Source organism: Eublepharis macularius, chromosome 4 (assembly GCF_028583425.1).
Source record: "Eublepharis macularius isolate TG4126 chromosome 4, MPM_Emac_v1.0, whole genome shotgun sequence".
Lineage (NCBI taxonomy): Eukaryota > Metazoa > Chordata > Lepidosauria > Squamata > Eublepharidae > Eublepharis > Eublepharis macularius.
In genome coordinates this window covers 164787837-164804536 of record NC_072793.1, presented here as the reverse complement: position 1 = coordinate 164804536, position 16700 = coordinate 164787837, and the positions used below count along the sequence as shown (strand labels likewise).

Here is a 16700-nt window from a genome sequence, read left to right as displayed (position 1 = left end):
CCTGTTTTCCAATGTGCTTCTCCATTGGCCAACTCTCATCTCTCCCCCAAACTTCTATGCTGCTCTATCTTACATGCAGTTAGATCAGTCCAGAGAGGTTGCCCTGTTAGTCTGTGGCATCAAAAATACAAGAGTCATGTGGCACTATGAAGAGTAATAGTTTATTGCAGCATTACATTTCCATAATCGGAACTCGCTTCATCAGAAGTTTTGAATGGGCATAACATAGGAAGTGTGATCCCATCAAAAGAGTGCCCAGTCCCACAGTGGGGAATGGGTGAGGAGAGAAGCAAAGTGGGATTAAGGTAAAATCAGGTCTCACCAAGTTAAGGGCAGGGTGACGAGCAGATCCATTTGGAAATGTAGAGAGATTACAGTTTTAGCTAAGTAAATTCACATCTGTAACGAGTGGGTCGTTAAGGCGTTTCTTCACCAGGCTTTTCATCCTCAAGTGGAGTCAGAAAGGAGTGTTTGGCCTATTGTGTGTGACTATGAGAAATCTCAGGTCTGCAGCATAGTTTTTAAGAGTATGTTCCTGGTTGCTTGTGAGATACTACCCCTGCCCTGGTCCCTCATATACCCAGGACAAAAAATAAAATAAAACATAGAATCCAAGTTGAGCTCCCTTCCATTGCAGAGTAATATTCCCCCCACAGCCTCTCCTGACTTTTCCACAGCAGGGTGTCATCTGCTGTGAAAAACAGGTCTTAGTATATAAGATCCCCCTCCATCCTTCTTGAGGGTAAATTCCCTTCTGAAAAACTGGCACATGTGAGAACCCCCCCCATACCCCCTCATGAGGAAGGTCTTTTCCCTCTATAACCACTCACCAGATTCATCCCAGGTAATACTCGGAGACTCCTGCAGGTGTACATAGCACTCATAATGATTTCCGTCTTTGGGATTGAGCACACTGCTGAACAAGGTGTGGAAGGTGTAGTCTGAGTCAGGGACTCCAAAACCTCCTCATCCTTCTTCCCAATGGTGGCAGATATTCTGGGGCTATTCATGTGGCAGATGAGGGTTCCCCACCTGTCATACTTCACCTCGAGTACCAGCTTCAGTGCTGGGGGGCTCTGTAAAAATGCCCTTGGGCATGTTAAGACTGCTTCTTTCCATTACAGGGCAAGTTGCGGAACTGTATTTTAATTCCTGGAATAACCCTATGAGATCATCCAACCCAGCTCAAAGTTGTGGGATAGGGGTGCTTCTCCCCACCTCCTCCATGGTCTACCAACAGAGTGTCCCTGGGAAGGGGCACCAATTGAAGCAGAGGGCAGTTGGCCTAGGATAGCCTTAAGGCCCAGTAGGTGATTTCATGCCCTACCCAAACTCCCCTTGGCCCATGAAATGTCTGCCCTGGTCTTTCTCTTGAAGATACCAAAATCTCATCCATAATGGCCTCACCTTGTTCTGGGCAGGAGCCTCTCTCTCTGCCACCCTCTGAATTCCATAAGGGGATTTCTTCAGATTTCTTTCTAGCAGAGTTGAAAGCAGGGTGCTTGGGTGTGGCAAGAGACTCTGCATGAAAAGAAAGAGAATCTGACTTGACAAAATACATGGCATGGTGGGGAGGGACAGGTAAATGCCTACAGAGAGATCCTCCACAACACCAAGGAGAAAGAAAGGAGAAGGGCCTCCAGGAAAATTCCCAGCTTGAAGTATATGTTGAGTGATCCTGAACTGGCTGAGACAGACTGGGAGACATCTTGGAGTCACAGTGCATAGCTTGATGAAAATGTTGACTCAGGAAAACTCTAAGGCTACTACCATAGATGGCTTTAAAGGGGGATTAGACATTTATGGAAAATAGGTCCATAAAGAGCGGTTAGCCATGATGACTAAATGGAACTGCTATGTTTCAGAGGCAGGAAATATCTGGAGAGCAGTGCTAGGACGCAATAACAGAGGAAGGGCTTGGTCTCTTGGCTTGCTTTGCTGGCCCTCCAGGGAAAATTGTTGGTTTGTGTGTGAAACAGCAGGTTGCCATACCAGATGGACCGCCGTCTGGCACTGGCTCTTCTTACGTGCTTAGAGTATAAATACCAGAGGTCTTTGTGGAGCTAACTGGAAGAGACAGCTCTCTGAGCAGACAGAGACAGACAGGGTAATCCTTTACAGAATCCAAACTGGGAGCAGTATTATGAAGGCAAGCTGGCCCTCCCTTGACCGAACAGTCCAAATCCCTCTTGACACGCTGAAATATCTAAATCATGTTCAAGGACAGTCCTACACAGAGCACACAATAACAGTTCAATCCAGTGGCCATAGAGGCAAGCATGAGACTGCAGAAAAAGCAGCAGTCAGGGAATCATCCTAAATTAGGCAATGTAGTGCAGTGGTTAGAATATATCAGATAGAGGACTGGGAGCCCAGGTTCGAATCTCCAATCTGCCATGGGAGTTTGCTGGGTGACCTTGGGCTAGCCGTATATTCTAGCCTAACCTGCCCCATAGGGTTGTTGTGAGGATAAAATAGGAGAGAGGAGAATGGCATAAGCCATGATGGGAGAAAGGACAGGTAGAAATGAGATAAATACATAAGTCAATAAACTTCGAAAAAAGAAACCCTGGGCCGCTGCTGATAGCTGGGAATACAACACTAGAGCCACATCCTGTACAGGAGCATTCTCAGCCTGCCAATGTGCTCCTTTGCAGCAAGAGTAATCCCCTTTCTGAGGCCTTTCTCTGCCCATCTCTTCTACTGTATATCACTATTTAGGTTTGATTTGGAATGTCCTTGACTTTATTCACACCTTCATCCAAACCAGTTATTGACCAATGGCATGTGATCCCCCCCCCCCCCAGAAGCCGAAAAAAGGAAAATATAGTCATGTGGCACATACATACAGATGATACCACACTCCATGCCTCTGTATGACATCTCTCAGCTCTTCAGTGCCAGTATTAAAATGTAGCAATGATATAACTAAATCATTCCAACAAGGCAGAGCAGAAATCTCCCTTAGTTGCAAAATCACTATAGAAGCAGAACTCACAACTCTTAGCTTTGAGGAGTGTTTCTCAATGATATCAAACTTTATGGCCTAGAAAGTCACAAGAAAGCTGAGGAGAATCAGCAAAGTTGTATTTCCTTTTCCCTCTCCCACAGTTTTAAAAGAGATTTAAAAATGCCATGATGGCCTGACCCTGATTGGGCCCACAGCACAGTGGGCTGGGGCACTCTGGTTCTGCCCTCCTGTGCCTTTTCAAGTGCTCAAACAGCCACGATGTCATGTCTGAGCCCCATCCATGCCAATTTTGATTCTGTCCTGCTGAACACAATGTATCCTGCTATAGCTCAATATCACTTTGCTAGTGTCATAACTATTCTTTTCTCAGGTTTTCACAGGTGTTTATCTGTTGGACTGTAACAGCTTCCAGTGTTTATGACCTTGTACTCATTCCCAGACAGTGCTGTGTCTTGCTTCCTAGTAACTCAATGTGATATCACAAATATGTGAAACATTCTCACACCAAGAGAGCGCCAAAGTATTGTTTAAAGTTGGGAGCGGGGAGAAAGGAGTAAACTAGAATGTTAAAAGAGAAGGTTCTCTCACATGTCATTCCTGTCAACTTCTACTCTTGCTGCTTAGATGTCTGCCTTGCTTCTAAGTAGTCCTATGGACCTGTATATGGAAAAGATCTGATTTCTGAATAAAAGCCATTTGACCAAGAACCTGTGTATTGATGCAGTGGTCCAGGGATCTATCTGCTGTATCCTGTCATCAATAGCCTGGCACACGAGTACCCCTCCACACTTTTTTGGCACTTGAAAATGTATGTGAAGAGCTCCTCAGCCAACCATGCTGTAGGCTTGATCAGAATCTAGCCCGTGTAGCATTTTAAAATTGCTTTAAAATGGCATCGTCCTCTATGGGGCTTTCATGACTAGTTTGGCCCTCGGCCACAATCTTCTGAATCACCTTGCCCAAAAATGGTTGACTTCACATCAGCCCATAATTTTTAAAGACATCCAGGCATATATACCATTTGCTTAGAAGAACTCCAATGACTACCGCAGTCAGCATATTGGACCAAATTTCTTTCAACGACGTTTGCAATCAAGCTGACAAATTAGCTACCTTTCCACAGCTGGATTTTAGAAGTCAGGATAGGCAAAGAACGAGAATCAGTAGCATAAACTTGTCCAATGGTCGGGCTGAATCAAATGTAATTTATCCAAATTCATCCAAGCTTTTGTAACCAGTGGCATCTTGGTGATACAGTTCAGGGAAGTTCCTTTATGCAGGGTTCAATGCCAAGGAATAGGGGGCATGGCACAGAACCACATGATGAGGTTGTCTTGTGTAGCTTCTCCTACCAGGTTACTTAGATGAGAACTGAAGTTCTTCACACTTAGATAATTTCTGTCTCCTCTAGTGTGGATTATTTAAGATAATAATTTTACTGCACCCAGAACTCTTGCCACAATGTCATCATATATAAGGTTTCTTCCATGTGAGTATTTTGATGGGTAATAAGGCTGTTTTTCTGACTGAAGCTTTTCCCACACTCTGGGCATTTATATGGTTTTTCCCCTGTGTGAGAATTTTGATGGGTAATAAGGCTAGCTTTCTGCCTGAAGCTCTTTCCACACTCTGAGCATCTATATGGTTTCTCTCCTGTGTGGACAGTTTGATGGAAAGTAAGGTTAGACTTCTGACTGAAGCCCTTCCCACACACTAAGCATTTATATGGTTTTTCCCCTGTATGAGTATTTCGATGGGAAATAAGGCTAGCCTTCTGCCTGAAGCTCTTTCCACACTCTGAGCATCTATATGGTTTCTCTCCTGTGTGGATTCTTTTGTGCAAAGCAAGGTTTGCACTCCACCTGAAGCTCTTTCCACACACTGAGCATTTATATGGTTTTTCCCCTGTGTGAGTATTTTGATGGGTAATAAGGCTAGCTTTCTGACTGAAACTCTTTCCACACTCTGAGCATTTATATGGTTTCTCCCCTGTATGAGTATTTCGATGGGTAATAAGGCTGGCCTTCTGACTGAACGTCTTTCCACACTCTGAGCATCCATATGGTTTCTCTCCTGTGTGGATAGTTTGATGGACAGTAAGGTTCGACTTCTGACTGAAGTGTTTTCCACACTCTAAGCATTTATATGGTTTTTCCCCTGTGTGGGTATTTCGATGGGTAATAAGGCTCGCCTTCTGACTGAAACTCTTTCCACACTCTGAGCATTTATATGGTTTCTCCCCTGTATGAGTATTTCGATGGGCAATAAGGCTGGCCTTCTGACTGAACCTCTTTCCACACTCTGAGCATTCATATGGTTTCTCGCCTGTGTGGATAGTTTGATGGACAGTAAGGTTGGACTTCTGACTGAAGCATTTTCCACACTCTGAGCATTTATATGGTTTTTCCCCTGTGTGGGTATTTCGATGGGTAATAAGGCTGGCTTTCTGCCTGAAACTCTTTCCACACTCTGAGCATTGATATGGTTTTTCCCCTGTGTGGGTATTTTGATGTGTAGTAAGGCTGGCCTTCTTACTGAAACTCTTTCCACACTCTGAGCATTTATATGGTTTTTCCCCAGTGTGGATATTTTGATGGGTCGTAAGAGTGGCCTTCTGACTGAAGCTCCTTCCACACTCGGAGCATCTATATGGCTTCTCTCCTGTGTGGATTACTTGATGGACAGTAAGGTTGGACTTCTGATTGAAGCTCTTTCCACATTCTGAGCATTTATATGGTTTCTCTCCTGTGTGGGTATTTTGATGGGTAATAAGGCTGGCCTTCTGACTGAAGCTCTTTCCACACTCTGAGCATTTATATGGTTTCTCTTCTGTGTGGATAGTTCGATGGACATTAAGGTTTGACTTCTGATTGAAGCCCTTCCCACACTCTGAGCATTTATATGGTTTTTTCCCTGTGTGGATATTTCGATGGGTAGTAAGGGTGGCCTTTTGACTGAAGCTCTTTCCACACTCTGAGCAATTGTATGGTTTCTCTCCTGTGTGGATAGTTTGATGGACAGTAAGATTGGACTTCTGATTGAAGCTCTTTCCACACTCTGAGCATTTATATGGTTTTTCCCCTGTGTGGGTATTTTGATGGGTAGTAAGGCTAGCCTTCTTACTGAAGCACTTCCCACACTCTGGGCATTTATGTGTTTTCTCCCCTGTGTGGGTATTTCGATGGGTGGTAAGGCTGGATTTCTGACTGAAACTCTTTCCACACTCTGAGCATCTATATGGTTTCTCTCCTGTGTGGATAGTTTGATGTACAGTAAGATTGGACTTCTGACTGAAACTCTTTCCACACTCTGAGCATCTATATGGTTTCTCTCCTGTGTGGATAGTTTGATGGACAGTAAGGTTGGACTTCTGACTGAAGCTCTTTCCACACTCAGAGCATCTATATGGTTTCTCTCCTGTGTGGATTCTTTTGTGCAAAGCAAGGTTTGCACTCCACCTGAAGCTTTTAACACACTCTGAGCATTTATATGGTTTTTTGTCTGTGTGCTCAGTAAAGTGGTGGTTCTTTTTGAAGCTCTTTCCTATAATGTTATAAATGGATTCTTTCCTCCAATTATACTTTACTTCAGTTTCCATTCCTTGTTCTTCTACCTTTATTTTGCTCTCTCCCCCTGTTGAGGCAGAAAAAAAAGAAATCAAATGACAGAGGAATCAAGAAAGAATCACAGTTTACTTTCATTTTGAATAAGAGAATGAAAAAGACTGAGAAACAATTTCTGCCATGTTTTCAATACCCATTTTGAGTGATGTTGTGACAAGCAATGCCACATGGTGTACATGGATTAGGAGAAGTCAATGAGGGGCAACAGCAATTTTACAGCATATGAAGCCTGTTTTTTTCCCCTTAGAAAAGTAACTGTTTTACAGGCATCAAGTGAAGTATAACAAGGCTTTTCTTCTGACTGCAGCAATTCTGGCTATTCAATCCCTACAGTCTCCTGTTCAGAGGCCTTAAATACAAAGGCTAGGTAAGAGTCTTTGGAAGACCAGTAGCAGTCGCTGGAAAAGATGATACAAGAGCAGATTAATAACTTAAGGCAATCCTAAGCAGATCTACTCAAAGCCCTATTGTTAAGTGGAGTTACTGCCACAAAAGTGTTCTTAGGATTACACTCTTTATCTTTTTATAATTGGAACTGAGATCAAAGAGGCATGTGCCATGCATTTTAAACATAAATGGGAAGGCAGACGTGCTGTGAAAATTGCAGTTGCCCCTCACTGCCCTTCCATCACCCATGTCTCTTTTTGCACTCCAAACATCCCCTAGCCTTCAGAAATCAGTAGCATGAGTAAATCCCAGCTTTTCATATGGTATCCTTGATTAAGGCATGCATTACCCCAGGTGTTTTCAAGAGGAAGTAACTTGGGTCCCTGAGAATTCCAGAGGCACAATGATCAAGACTCTTTTCTGTAGTTCTCTAAAGCCCCCCATAGCCCTGGCCATAAGTATTAACTCAAGTTACAGCAATCTTCCTTCTTCTAATTTCTGTCACAACGCAGACTTCTCTGGTCCAGGAAAAGTCAGTTACACATTATTGCACCATATATGCCTGATATTCGCGTCCAAAATACTGGTATAGTATTTAGATCTAGGTTTTATTTGGGAATACAAATATATCCAGCTCCATTATTACCTATGGGAAAACCTATCTGGGGGGGGCTGGAGAATGGCACATTTTTCTTAGAAACTCCACCAAAATTACAGGGAACTTAGTCCTTCCTGTTCACTTCAAGTTTCATGAAAATTGGACCCAGGGGTCCACTTCTATGGGCCCCTGAAAAAGCTGCCCCCACCACTCTCCGTTGTTCCCTATGGGGAAAAAATTCCAAGCCAGCATTCCAGCAAAACCTTAACCAAACACACAAAGGGACAACCACTGGCTAAAGGGCAAGGCCCAGTTCCAATGCAAGCTGAATGAAGAAAGCCCAACAGAAGCAACATCAAACCAGAGAATCTCAGAAGACCCAAACTGAAGCAAGGCACACTGTTGCAAGCCCAACAGAACTAATGTCACTCACAGAAGCCAGGCAGAACCCAGGGTACAGAACAGAACCAAGTACCAACATCAACTATCCAGCAGAACCACCAGCCTGGCACAAGCACTATCAATAGCAAGCAACCACAGTTGGAATTTAGCATAAGATACCTCTCCCAAGGAAGGCCTCAGGAACTGAGAGGGAAGGGTAATTTTGGGTAATCCAAGTTCTCTTTCTGCATCGTGCAGCCTACACTGTCACTCATTGGTCAGAGCCTAGAGAAAGAGCTGCAGAAGCTGCCCTTCTCCACTGACCCATCTGTTCCCTCCCACCCCTTCCTGTAAAGGAGAAAGTTTAGTTAACACAACAAAACAAAATAGCATGCTGCACTAAACTCATTTTGGGTCCTGCTGCGGTTTTGCTTCTGCTTCTTTTAATTTAACAATGGCATGTACATGGTGTAAATTCTCTACTTCCCCTACTATCACTCTTCCAGTTCCAGTAGCAACGGAACATTATTATTGGTGCTGCTTTTCTTCATTTTCTTCATAGAATTGTGCCAAGATCCAAGGAATGTCCTGGCTGGGCTGGTTTTTCTTTGGATTTTTTGTTTTTTTTGGGGGGGGCATGTTGGGGTATGCATTTTATGGAGTATGTCAACTGGATGGAGTATCCTGCTAGTTTTCTACCTAAGTTTTAACTTTGGGGAAAGCGCCTTTCCTCACCTGCCCAACACAGACTGAGAGAGGATGCAGGCACAAGGGCAACTTGACCATCAGGAAGACCAATACTCTAGGGGAGCAGGTGAGTGTGATAAGATTGATAATGTTAGGGAATTTCTATGACCCCTATTCTAAAAGACCTATGTATGAGCATTTATTGGAGTTGACCTGTGACACAGAAGGCAAAAGTTATTCCTATGTAAGCGGATTCCGAGACTGTGGTTAGAGAACCCTATTGCAAGGACAGTATCTCTCTTGTTTTGACTTTGTACTCATGAACTTAGCTTGAATAAGATCCCTCTCAGGAAGACACCCAAGATTCCTTTGTGGCACCATACATGGAGCATGTTTATATTACAGAGAGAAATTACTATCTTGTCAATCAGGCCTGTATTGGTGCCATGTCTCCTGAAGAATTTGATTCTGAAGAATTGTTTGTATCTAGTTTTGTATAACAATTTTATCTCTTTTCTGTAAACAATTAACTTTAAAAAGTATATAAGATTCTCTGCTATGGCTGATCTTTATGCATGTGTCGAAACATGGCACGGCACCTGGGTTTTATGTCAATAAAATTCATTATGGATCACAATTTTTGGTGTCTTGATTACTAGTGACGGCTATTGGGAAACATAATCTGAACGCAGAGTACCTTTAAGAAATTTTGCCTTAACAGATAATATCACCCATGTGGAAGAAGACAAGCTTGCTCTGCATGGTTGTCAGAGGGTGAAAGGAGCCTCTGAGCCATATGAGAGAGGTCTGGCTGGACCACCTCTTTCTTGGCCTAGTAGATCAGAGGACAGGTGGTATACAACTCGCAGGGCTCTGAAAGGTAGTTCTTGACTATCACCTCTGCTGAGTTGTGGCTCACACACTTCACATTCCCAGAGGGGCCGAGCGCCTCCCCAATGGCCACCATCTCCATGGACATTTTCCCTGCTGAGAAGGCAAGGTGTGGGAACAGCAGAACTGGTATCCCCCTCCTCCTCCTCTGCTGTAAGTTTCCCTGCCTGGCCCAAGTACACTGCACCCACTAACGAAGCTTATCTCTCTAGCTGGCGAGCTTCCCAGCCCACTGGTGATGCTGCCCTTGATGTGCCCATAGTCAACATGTACAACTCCTTCCCAGTGAGAGGTTGCAGGTGGGAATCAATGCCCTCTTGCAGCACCGCTGCATCCAGAAGGGGGGACATCTTCCTTTGAAGTGTCTGGATCAAAGGAATGACCAGTCTCAGGGCTGCTATGTCAGAAGCGACCTTCAGGTAAGGACAGCCTGCTGCTCCACCAAACACTCAAGCATGGCATGGGTGGAGTTCCAGGGAATGCTTATGAGGCTGGTAAGATGATGCTCTGGCATGCCTCCCAGGACCTTGTTCTGGCAGAGCTGGTGAATAGACTTCACGCTGCACGAGAACGGACCCACGAAGCACTGGCATCTCATGATGAGACACTGAACCTCACAAGTTTCAGTGCCCAGTCAGAGGATCCAGACGCCGTGCATCCCTCAGCATAAGGTAAAGTCATGGGCCATGCGCTAAATGTGCTTGCCCAATTTCACTGCCGCTTGCTGGACGTTTTTGCTGCCATCGGTTGTCCTGTATCCTGTGGTGATATTCCTGGCTACCCACTGCACAAATTGCCTCTCGATGGCAGCAGAGACGTAATCTGCCATGTGCACCTCATCAAGAACCTTGGGGTGGAGCGAAGCCTGGCAGTAGCAGCCCGGGTGGCCCTCCCATCTCACCGTGCCTGACACTGGTCATCCCACCTGCACCTGGAAGGTGGCTGGATTGCCACCACTGCACAGTCCATGAGAGACAGCATGCTACAACTGAGGGCAGATCCCGATGTCAGAGGTGAAGTGCACATTTCTCCCAGCAGTGCAGGACAACCGTGCCTTCACATAGTCCTTGGCAGCTCTGTAAAGGGGGAGAACCACAGTCCTGCTCAGTGTGGTGCAAGGAGGGGGCATGTACCAAGGACAGACTTCTTGGAGCAGACTGTGAAGCCAACATCCTGAGCCACAGAAAAGGGACATCCCTCTAGAGCGATCACTTTGCTGATAAGGCAAGTGACCCTTTTCTCTGCCTTCTGGTATCTCCCCCCCCCATGGCACATTAGTGCCCCCCCCACTAAACATCTCTATGAGATGGCATCCCTTCCCTATAGGAGACCTGGAAGGAAAAACGCCAGAGGTGGTCATGGGACGACCCCCTTCCTGGCTTGCTGGTGGCCATGTGGCGGCCGAGGAAATGCTGCCTGGTGCTGCTTCTTCAAGTAGTTCCTGTGTCTGGTAGTCAGGAGATGAGCCACGTCTCTCCTTTGACTGATCCAGCCCTACACAGCTGGCACTGTGCATAGCAAGGCTTCTCCATCTTCTGGAAGTGATCCCAGATGGCAGAGATGTAGGGGGATCAATGCTGCCCTGCAGCTGCGGGCCCCTCAGGATCCATTTTCTGTGAGGCTTTTGGGGCAGATAAACCATTGGTGGGGGGGCAAAAGAGACAACCAAGGGAGAAGGATTTGAGATGGCAGCACTGACTCCATCTCTTCCTTTTCTGCCACCTCCATCAACTCCTGCCTCTCCCTCAAAGCCTCCTGCTGGCCTCAGAGGAAACTCGGGAAGGTTTACCAGAGGCAAGCCTCTCCTCCAATTCCTCCAGCACCCTCTGGGCCCCTGTGGTGAGCTCGAGGACTGGAAGACTCATGTTCTCCAAGTCCACCCCAAAGGACCCCTCATGCTTCTCCTGCTTCCGCTGCTGGGTCACAACAGCTGGAAGAGGGAAGTCTCAGAAGAAGGCCCCTGCTCAGAGCCAGCTCCTACTTCTGGCACCCGTGAGGGCAGCGCTCCTGCAGCTGCCTCAGGAAAGAGGACCTTGTGAGGCCTTGTTGTCACCAGCCGAGCTGCAGCTCTCCCCTTCTCCCTCCTCTCCACCCTGCCACTCTTCTGCTTTGCCTTTCCCCCACGGCCCCACTGGACTCCGCTCCTCTCCCTCAGTCTGTCCCCATTAGCATTACTGGTTCTTGCAGAGGCAGTCTAGGTGAACTGCACTACACTCAATAACACAGCACTAACCCAATTTTTCCAAAACCCTCCCCCATTTTTTTTTGGTTTTCATATGTAGGCAAATATCTGAAGTTTTTTTTTAAAAAACAACTACTACTCTGACTACGTACTCTAAATTACTCTGGCTAGTTATTAACCTGACTACATTAGCAAGAAGCTTAATTCCTCTTCGAGAATCAAGCAACTCCCTTCTTGAAACCCAAAGATTAGCACGTGGCTATATTCACCCTGCTTTCATAAACTACCTGGCCCATGGCTTCACTGAAGCCAAGAAATCAAGAGCAAGGTGAGCAGCCTCAATTTTTTTTGCCTGTAGGGGCCTATTTATCTATGTGACTGACAAGAGCAACACTTGAACCCTATACAAGCCTGTTGGTCCCTAAGCTGAAAATTCATTTGTGTTTTTCAACAAGGCCTACACTTAACCTACATTAGAAGCCTTGTGTTAAGATTGCCTAGTAACAGCAACTATTCAGAATAACCCAACGAAGAAGCATCCCAAAAGTCCACTAGAGAAAAACAACAAACGACTGCAGGGCAGAACTACGCATGTCTCTTTCCTTTTAAAATGCAGGGGGGGCCCCCCGCCACCTGCGAACAGCAAGCAACTCTTAATCTATTAGAAATCTGAACAGCAGCATGTTTAAACCAACAACAAAAAGCTATCTCCACCCCACACAGGAACAGCAAACATTTAGAACAGGGATGTTATCAACAAATAGTGAGCAGTGACTTTAAACCAACAAGAACAGCAAGCAACTCTGAACAGCACGCAACTGTTCAGCAACAAGTGATCTCCCCCAACAAGAGCAGCAACTCTTAATATCCACAAGCAAAAGCAATCTCCCCACCCCACCCCACCCCGCATCAGTAAGCAACAGCATCACGATGTTTTCTGGGCAGACTTTTGTTATGGGGTGGTTTGCCATTGCCTTCCCCAGTCATCTACACTTTACCCCTGGGAAAATGGGTACTCACTTTACTGATCTCGGAAGGATGGCTGAGTCAACCTTGAGCTGGCTACCTGAACCCAGCTTCCATCAGGATCAAACTCAGGTTGTGAGCAGAGCTTGGGCTGCAGTACTGCAGCTTACCACTCTGTGCCACGGGGCTCTTGCTCTGTATTTAGGATAGGGCAATAAAGTTACTTGCAGGTGGAGTATCTGTCACCCCTTGTTTTCCCAGGGAGATTCATTGTTTATGGAGATAATCTGGGCCAGGATGAACTAGGAAGGTGGTGGCTGCACAGACAGCGAGGGTGGAGTTTAATCCCCTCATAAAACAAACTTTCAGACAATCTGCAAATGAACAGGCCTTCTTAAGCATGGTGCACATTGGAGTAATGCTTTAAAGGAAGCAGCAGGGGGAGATCTAGAAAGAAACTGTACTGAAATGTAGGAAAAAATGTGGCTTGGGCCCTTATAAAATAATACTGCGAGTGGAGGAAGCAGGTGGGTTCTAGTAAGTATATAAATGCCTACAAAAATGGGAGGGGCAGATGCTCAACCCCCATCATACTCAGCTGGCTGGAATGTTCCCAGTTTCCTCCCCATCTTTGATTGGTGTGATGGCGTCCAAGGGGTGTCTCCAGTAATAAGCTCTGACAGCATTTGGAGACATTGCTTCCGTCAGCCAATAAGCCAGGCTGAAGCATTCCCTAATGCACCTGCTGATGGTGGACATGGATATATGCTGACCGAGCTGCCTGTTTCTGAGATACAATTAAGACACTCGGACTGACACATGGGTTCAAGTGTTTTCACAAGTACTCTCAGTTCCTTTCGGGAAGCTGGCTTATGACAATGGTGTTCTATGTAGGGCAAAAATCGGGGAGGACTAAGAGCAGAACCACAAGTGACAAAAGGCACAGACTGGACACTTGTCTGCTTCCCTCAAGTTTTGATGGGAAATGTAGGCATCCTGGTCTCGCAGCTTCGCTCTCTGACTGCTGTCCAATGGACTTTTCAACTGTCACTTGTCCAACATTCCGCCAAGCTGCCTACATTTCCCGCCAAAACTTGAGGGAAGCTGACAAGTGTCCAACCTGTGTCAGGTGTCACTTGTGGTTCCGCTCTATGTCTCTATGGAAAGATGAGTTTTCCTTTCAGAATAAAGGCACTGTCATTTCTAATAGGCTTTATTCAAACTAGGCAGGATTGCTGCTTGCCCCCCTTATTGTTTCATCTTGCTTGGGCAGTGGGCTGGGGGGGCACCTTTGGTTCTGAGCAACATCAACCAACAATTAGATGTTCGTGTGGCCCACTGCAGGAAGGGGTTGAAGCTTGGTGCTGTTTTCCGTGCAAGCTAAGATTAATGAAGCTGGCGGGTACAAAGCTGGTGGGCTGCTGGTTGGCATCAAACTACACTCTTCCCAATAACCAAGTAGAGGTCTTTATTTGAAAATAAATAAGAGCAGTCGTTTTAAGCTCTCTCCCACTTGGAATGCCAATTAATAGAAATTTAGGAAGAAAAAAAGGAAGGCTGCATTTCCTTCCAAGGAAACCACACTGCAAAGGGTGGGGAAGAAGCAGTATGACACAGGAAGAGTATGCAAGAGCTGAAATTGCTTTTTAAAGTTTTCAAACTGAGCCACCTTGTGCAACAAGGAATGGCTGGATGTAAATATTTTAAGAAATAAAAATGGTTACCCAGAAAGGCCAAGTTCCCACTGGTCTCCACCGTGACTTCCCTGACCAGAGCCTTTTGGCCCGGATCCAGCAGAGCCCACTCCTCCTCTGAGAAGCACACAGCCACATCCTCAAAGGTTGCCAGATCCTGAAAGAAGAAGGAAATCACTGCTCTTCACAAGGGCCTAGCAGTCCAAACAAGAGCAAAAACACGTAGTAGAAAGTTTTCCTCTTGGACCCAAAACTGTCATGCTGGAGTATTCAAAGCCTTTTTAGTAGGCAGTTTTCAGAGACTTAAAAGCGGAAGATGGAGATTCCTTAAGCCCCTGGGGAGAAATGCAGGGGACAGAGGAAGGGTGTGCAATTCAGCTCCGGGAACCAGCAAAGAAGCCAGATTTATGCTGACTTGGCATAAACCAGCTTTGCTGCTTTCCCAGGATGAACCCTGGATCCGATCCAGGGGGGCCAGAATCTGCTGGGCTGGATTATGTGGCTGGAGCAGGGAGATGCAGGCAGCTGCTGCAGGTGGTCGGCAACCACAGTGAGTGAGAGGAGCAGCTGCATAGAGAGAAGCCAAGCTCTGCAACGCTGCAGTAGAGCCAGGTGAGGCTGGCAGGCCTGAGGAGGAAGCTAGTAGGCAGAGTGGACTCCCATCCTGTGCTGCGCCTCCCCACCCACCCCAGCTCCAAAAGAACCCCTTCAAGCCACCGCCACAGGCCACCTTTTAAACTCCACAGCTTGGCAAGCCTCACTCCTTCCCCTGCTTCAGTAAGAGATTCCCAATTGGATTCTCTGGTTTGAAAGTTTCTAATTTGACATTAGGATCCTCTGACAATAAGATTGCAAGGGATTAAGGTTGAACCAGAGAATCCCAAGCAAGGGGGGTGGAGGAAGGCTGGCGGCAGAGTTCAAAAGACTTGGAAATGTTTCCTCCATAGGAAACAATGTAGAATGGCTGGGAGCAGCATGTTTAGGAGCCTACAGAACTGGATCTTGGGGGGGTGGGGGGTCTAATCCTCCTGACATTTTGGGAATCTTTAGGAGACAGTAAGGAGTAGGTTCCTTGAAAATTTAATGGAGTTCACTTTTAAAATATGCCCCCCCCCCCAGCCAGTTTTCCCCATGGGGAATAATGGCCAGTTAAATCCAGGATTCTCAAACCCAGATCAGAAAATATGACCAGATTTCAGGGATCCAGGATTTTTTTACCCTCGAAACCCAGATTCAGATTACTTGGATTGTTTTTGTGTGTGTGCACACATCTAGGACAGCGGTACATGGGTTGCCATAGATCCCTCCCCTACCTGATACGGTAGCATGGAGTCCGTTTCCACTCCAATAGAAAGAGGGGAAGGCCCAGAATATCCTGCCTGCATTTTTCCAGTGCCTGTGAAGGGAAGCAAAAGAAGATAGTATTCTGCTCTCTTCCAGGGCATGTCCAATTGCTGATTTTGTTTTTCATTTAAGATCCTAACAGTACAATCCTAAGCATACTTACATCTTTCTAAGTCCATTGAAATAAATGGGCTTAAAATGGGAGTAATTCTGCTTACGACAGCACAGGAAGTTACCCACCAACTCCAGACGTCAAAGATCCTTTCCTCCTCCATGGACTCAGTAAACATCTGGAGAGACCCCTCCAGACCCCTCCATTTACCATGACTGCATTGGAATCTCCTCCCTGGGAGACTGGACTAGCTCTCTCCGCTTTCACTTCCCAGTAAAGAATTGAGGCCAGATGCCACCAGCAGCGAGGACCACAAATCCACCACCTTTACTGACAGAAAATGAGGCCCTTGTTTTGCAGAACAGATGTAGCTCACACTCTCTTCCTTGGAAGGCAATGAACCCCGACAGCTCTGTGAAAGAGATCCCCCAGTTCTAAAGCCACCTCCCTAATAGCCTGACGCTTTTTGGAGATTCAGCGCCAGCGACTGTTGTACCGTGAACAGGGCTTAGTAGGGAGGTGATAATACTTAGAGGGACTCATGGGGGAACAGACACCCCAAAGGAATCAAAACAAACCATGCCATCAATAAAATAAATGCATTTTTCTTATGCATTTTAGATTGCAGCTCCTTCTACAATCGCACACCCCTCCCCAGATGCTTCTTGGCTAAAATTCAAAGTTACGGTTTGGGCCTACAAAACTGCTGGCAAACCAGTCTAAGCTGGGCAAAAAAAGTCAAAGCTATTTATTCGAGGAGGCCAAACTGAAATAGTCCCTCTTAATCCTTACCCAGAGAATTAGCACTTCCATCACCCTCTTGAGTGATCCCGAAGAAGAGCAGTCCCTGCTTGGTGTCTGACG

The 16700-nt window shown here is 46.1% G+C and overlaps 1 protein-coding gene across 1 annotated transcript; it reads right to left on the bottom strand.

Moving 5' to 3' along the window:
• Positions 1–3981: 3981 nt before the first annotated feature.
• LOC129327447 (zinc finger protein 260-like) lies at positions 3982–16700 on the bottom strand. Its single transcript, XM_054976097.1, has 4 exons — positions 16629–16700; positions 15694–15776; positions 14411–14537; positions 3982–6604 (listed from the first exon to the last, which is right to left on the bottom strand). The coding sequence occupies exons 2-4, from the start codon at positions 15763–15765 to the stop codon at positions 4407–4409; spliced, it is 2397 nt and encodes a 798-aa protein (XP_054832072.1). The 5' UTR covers positions 15766–15776; positions 16629–16700; the 3' UTR covers positions 3982–4406.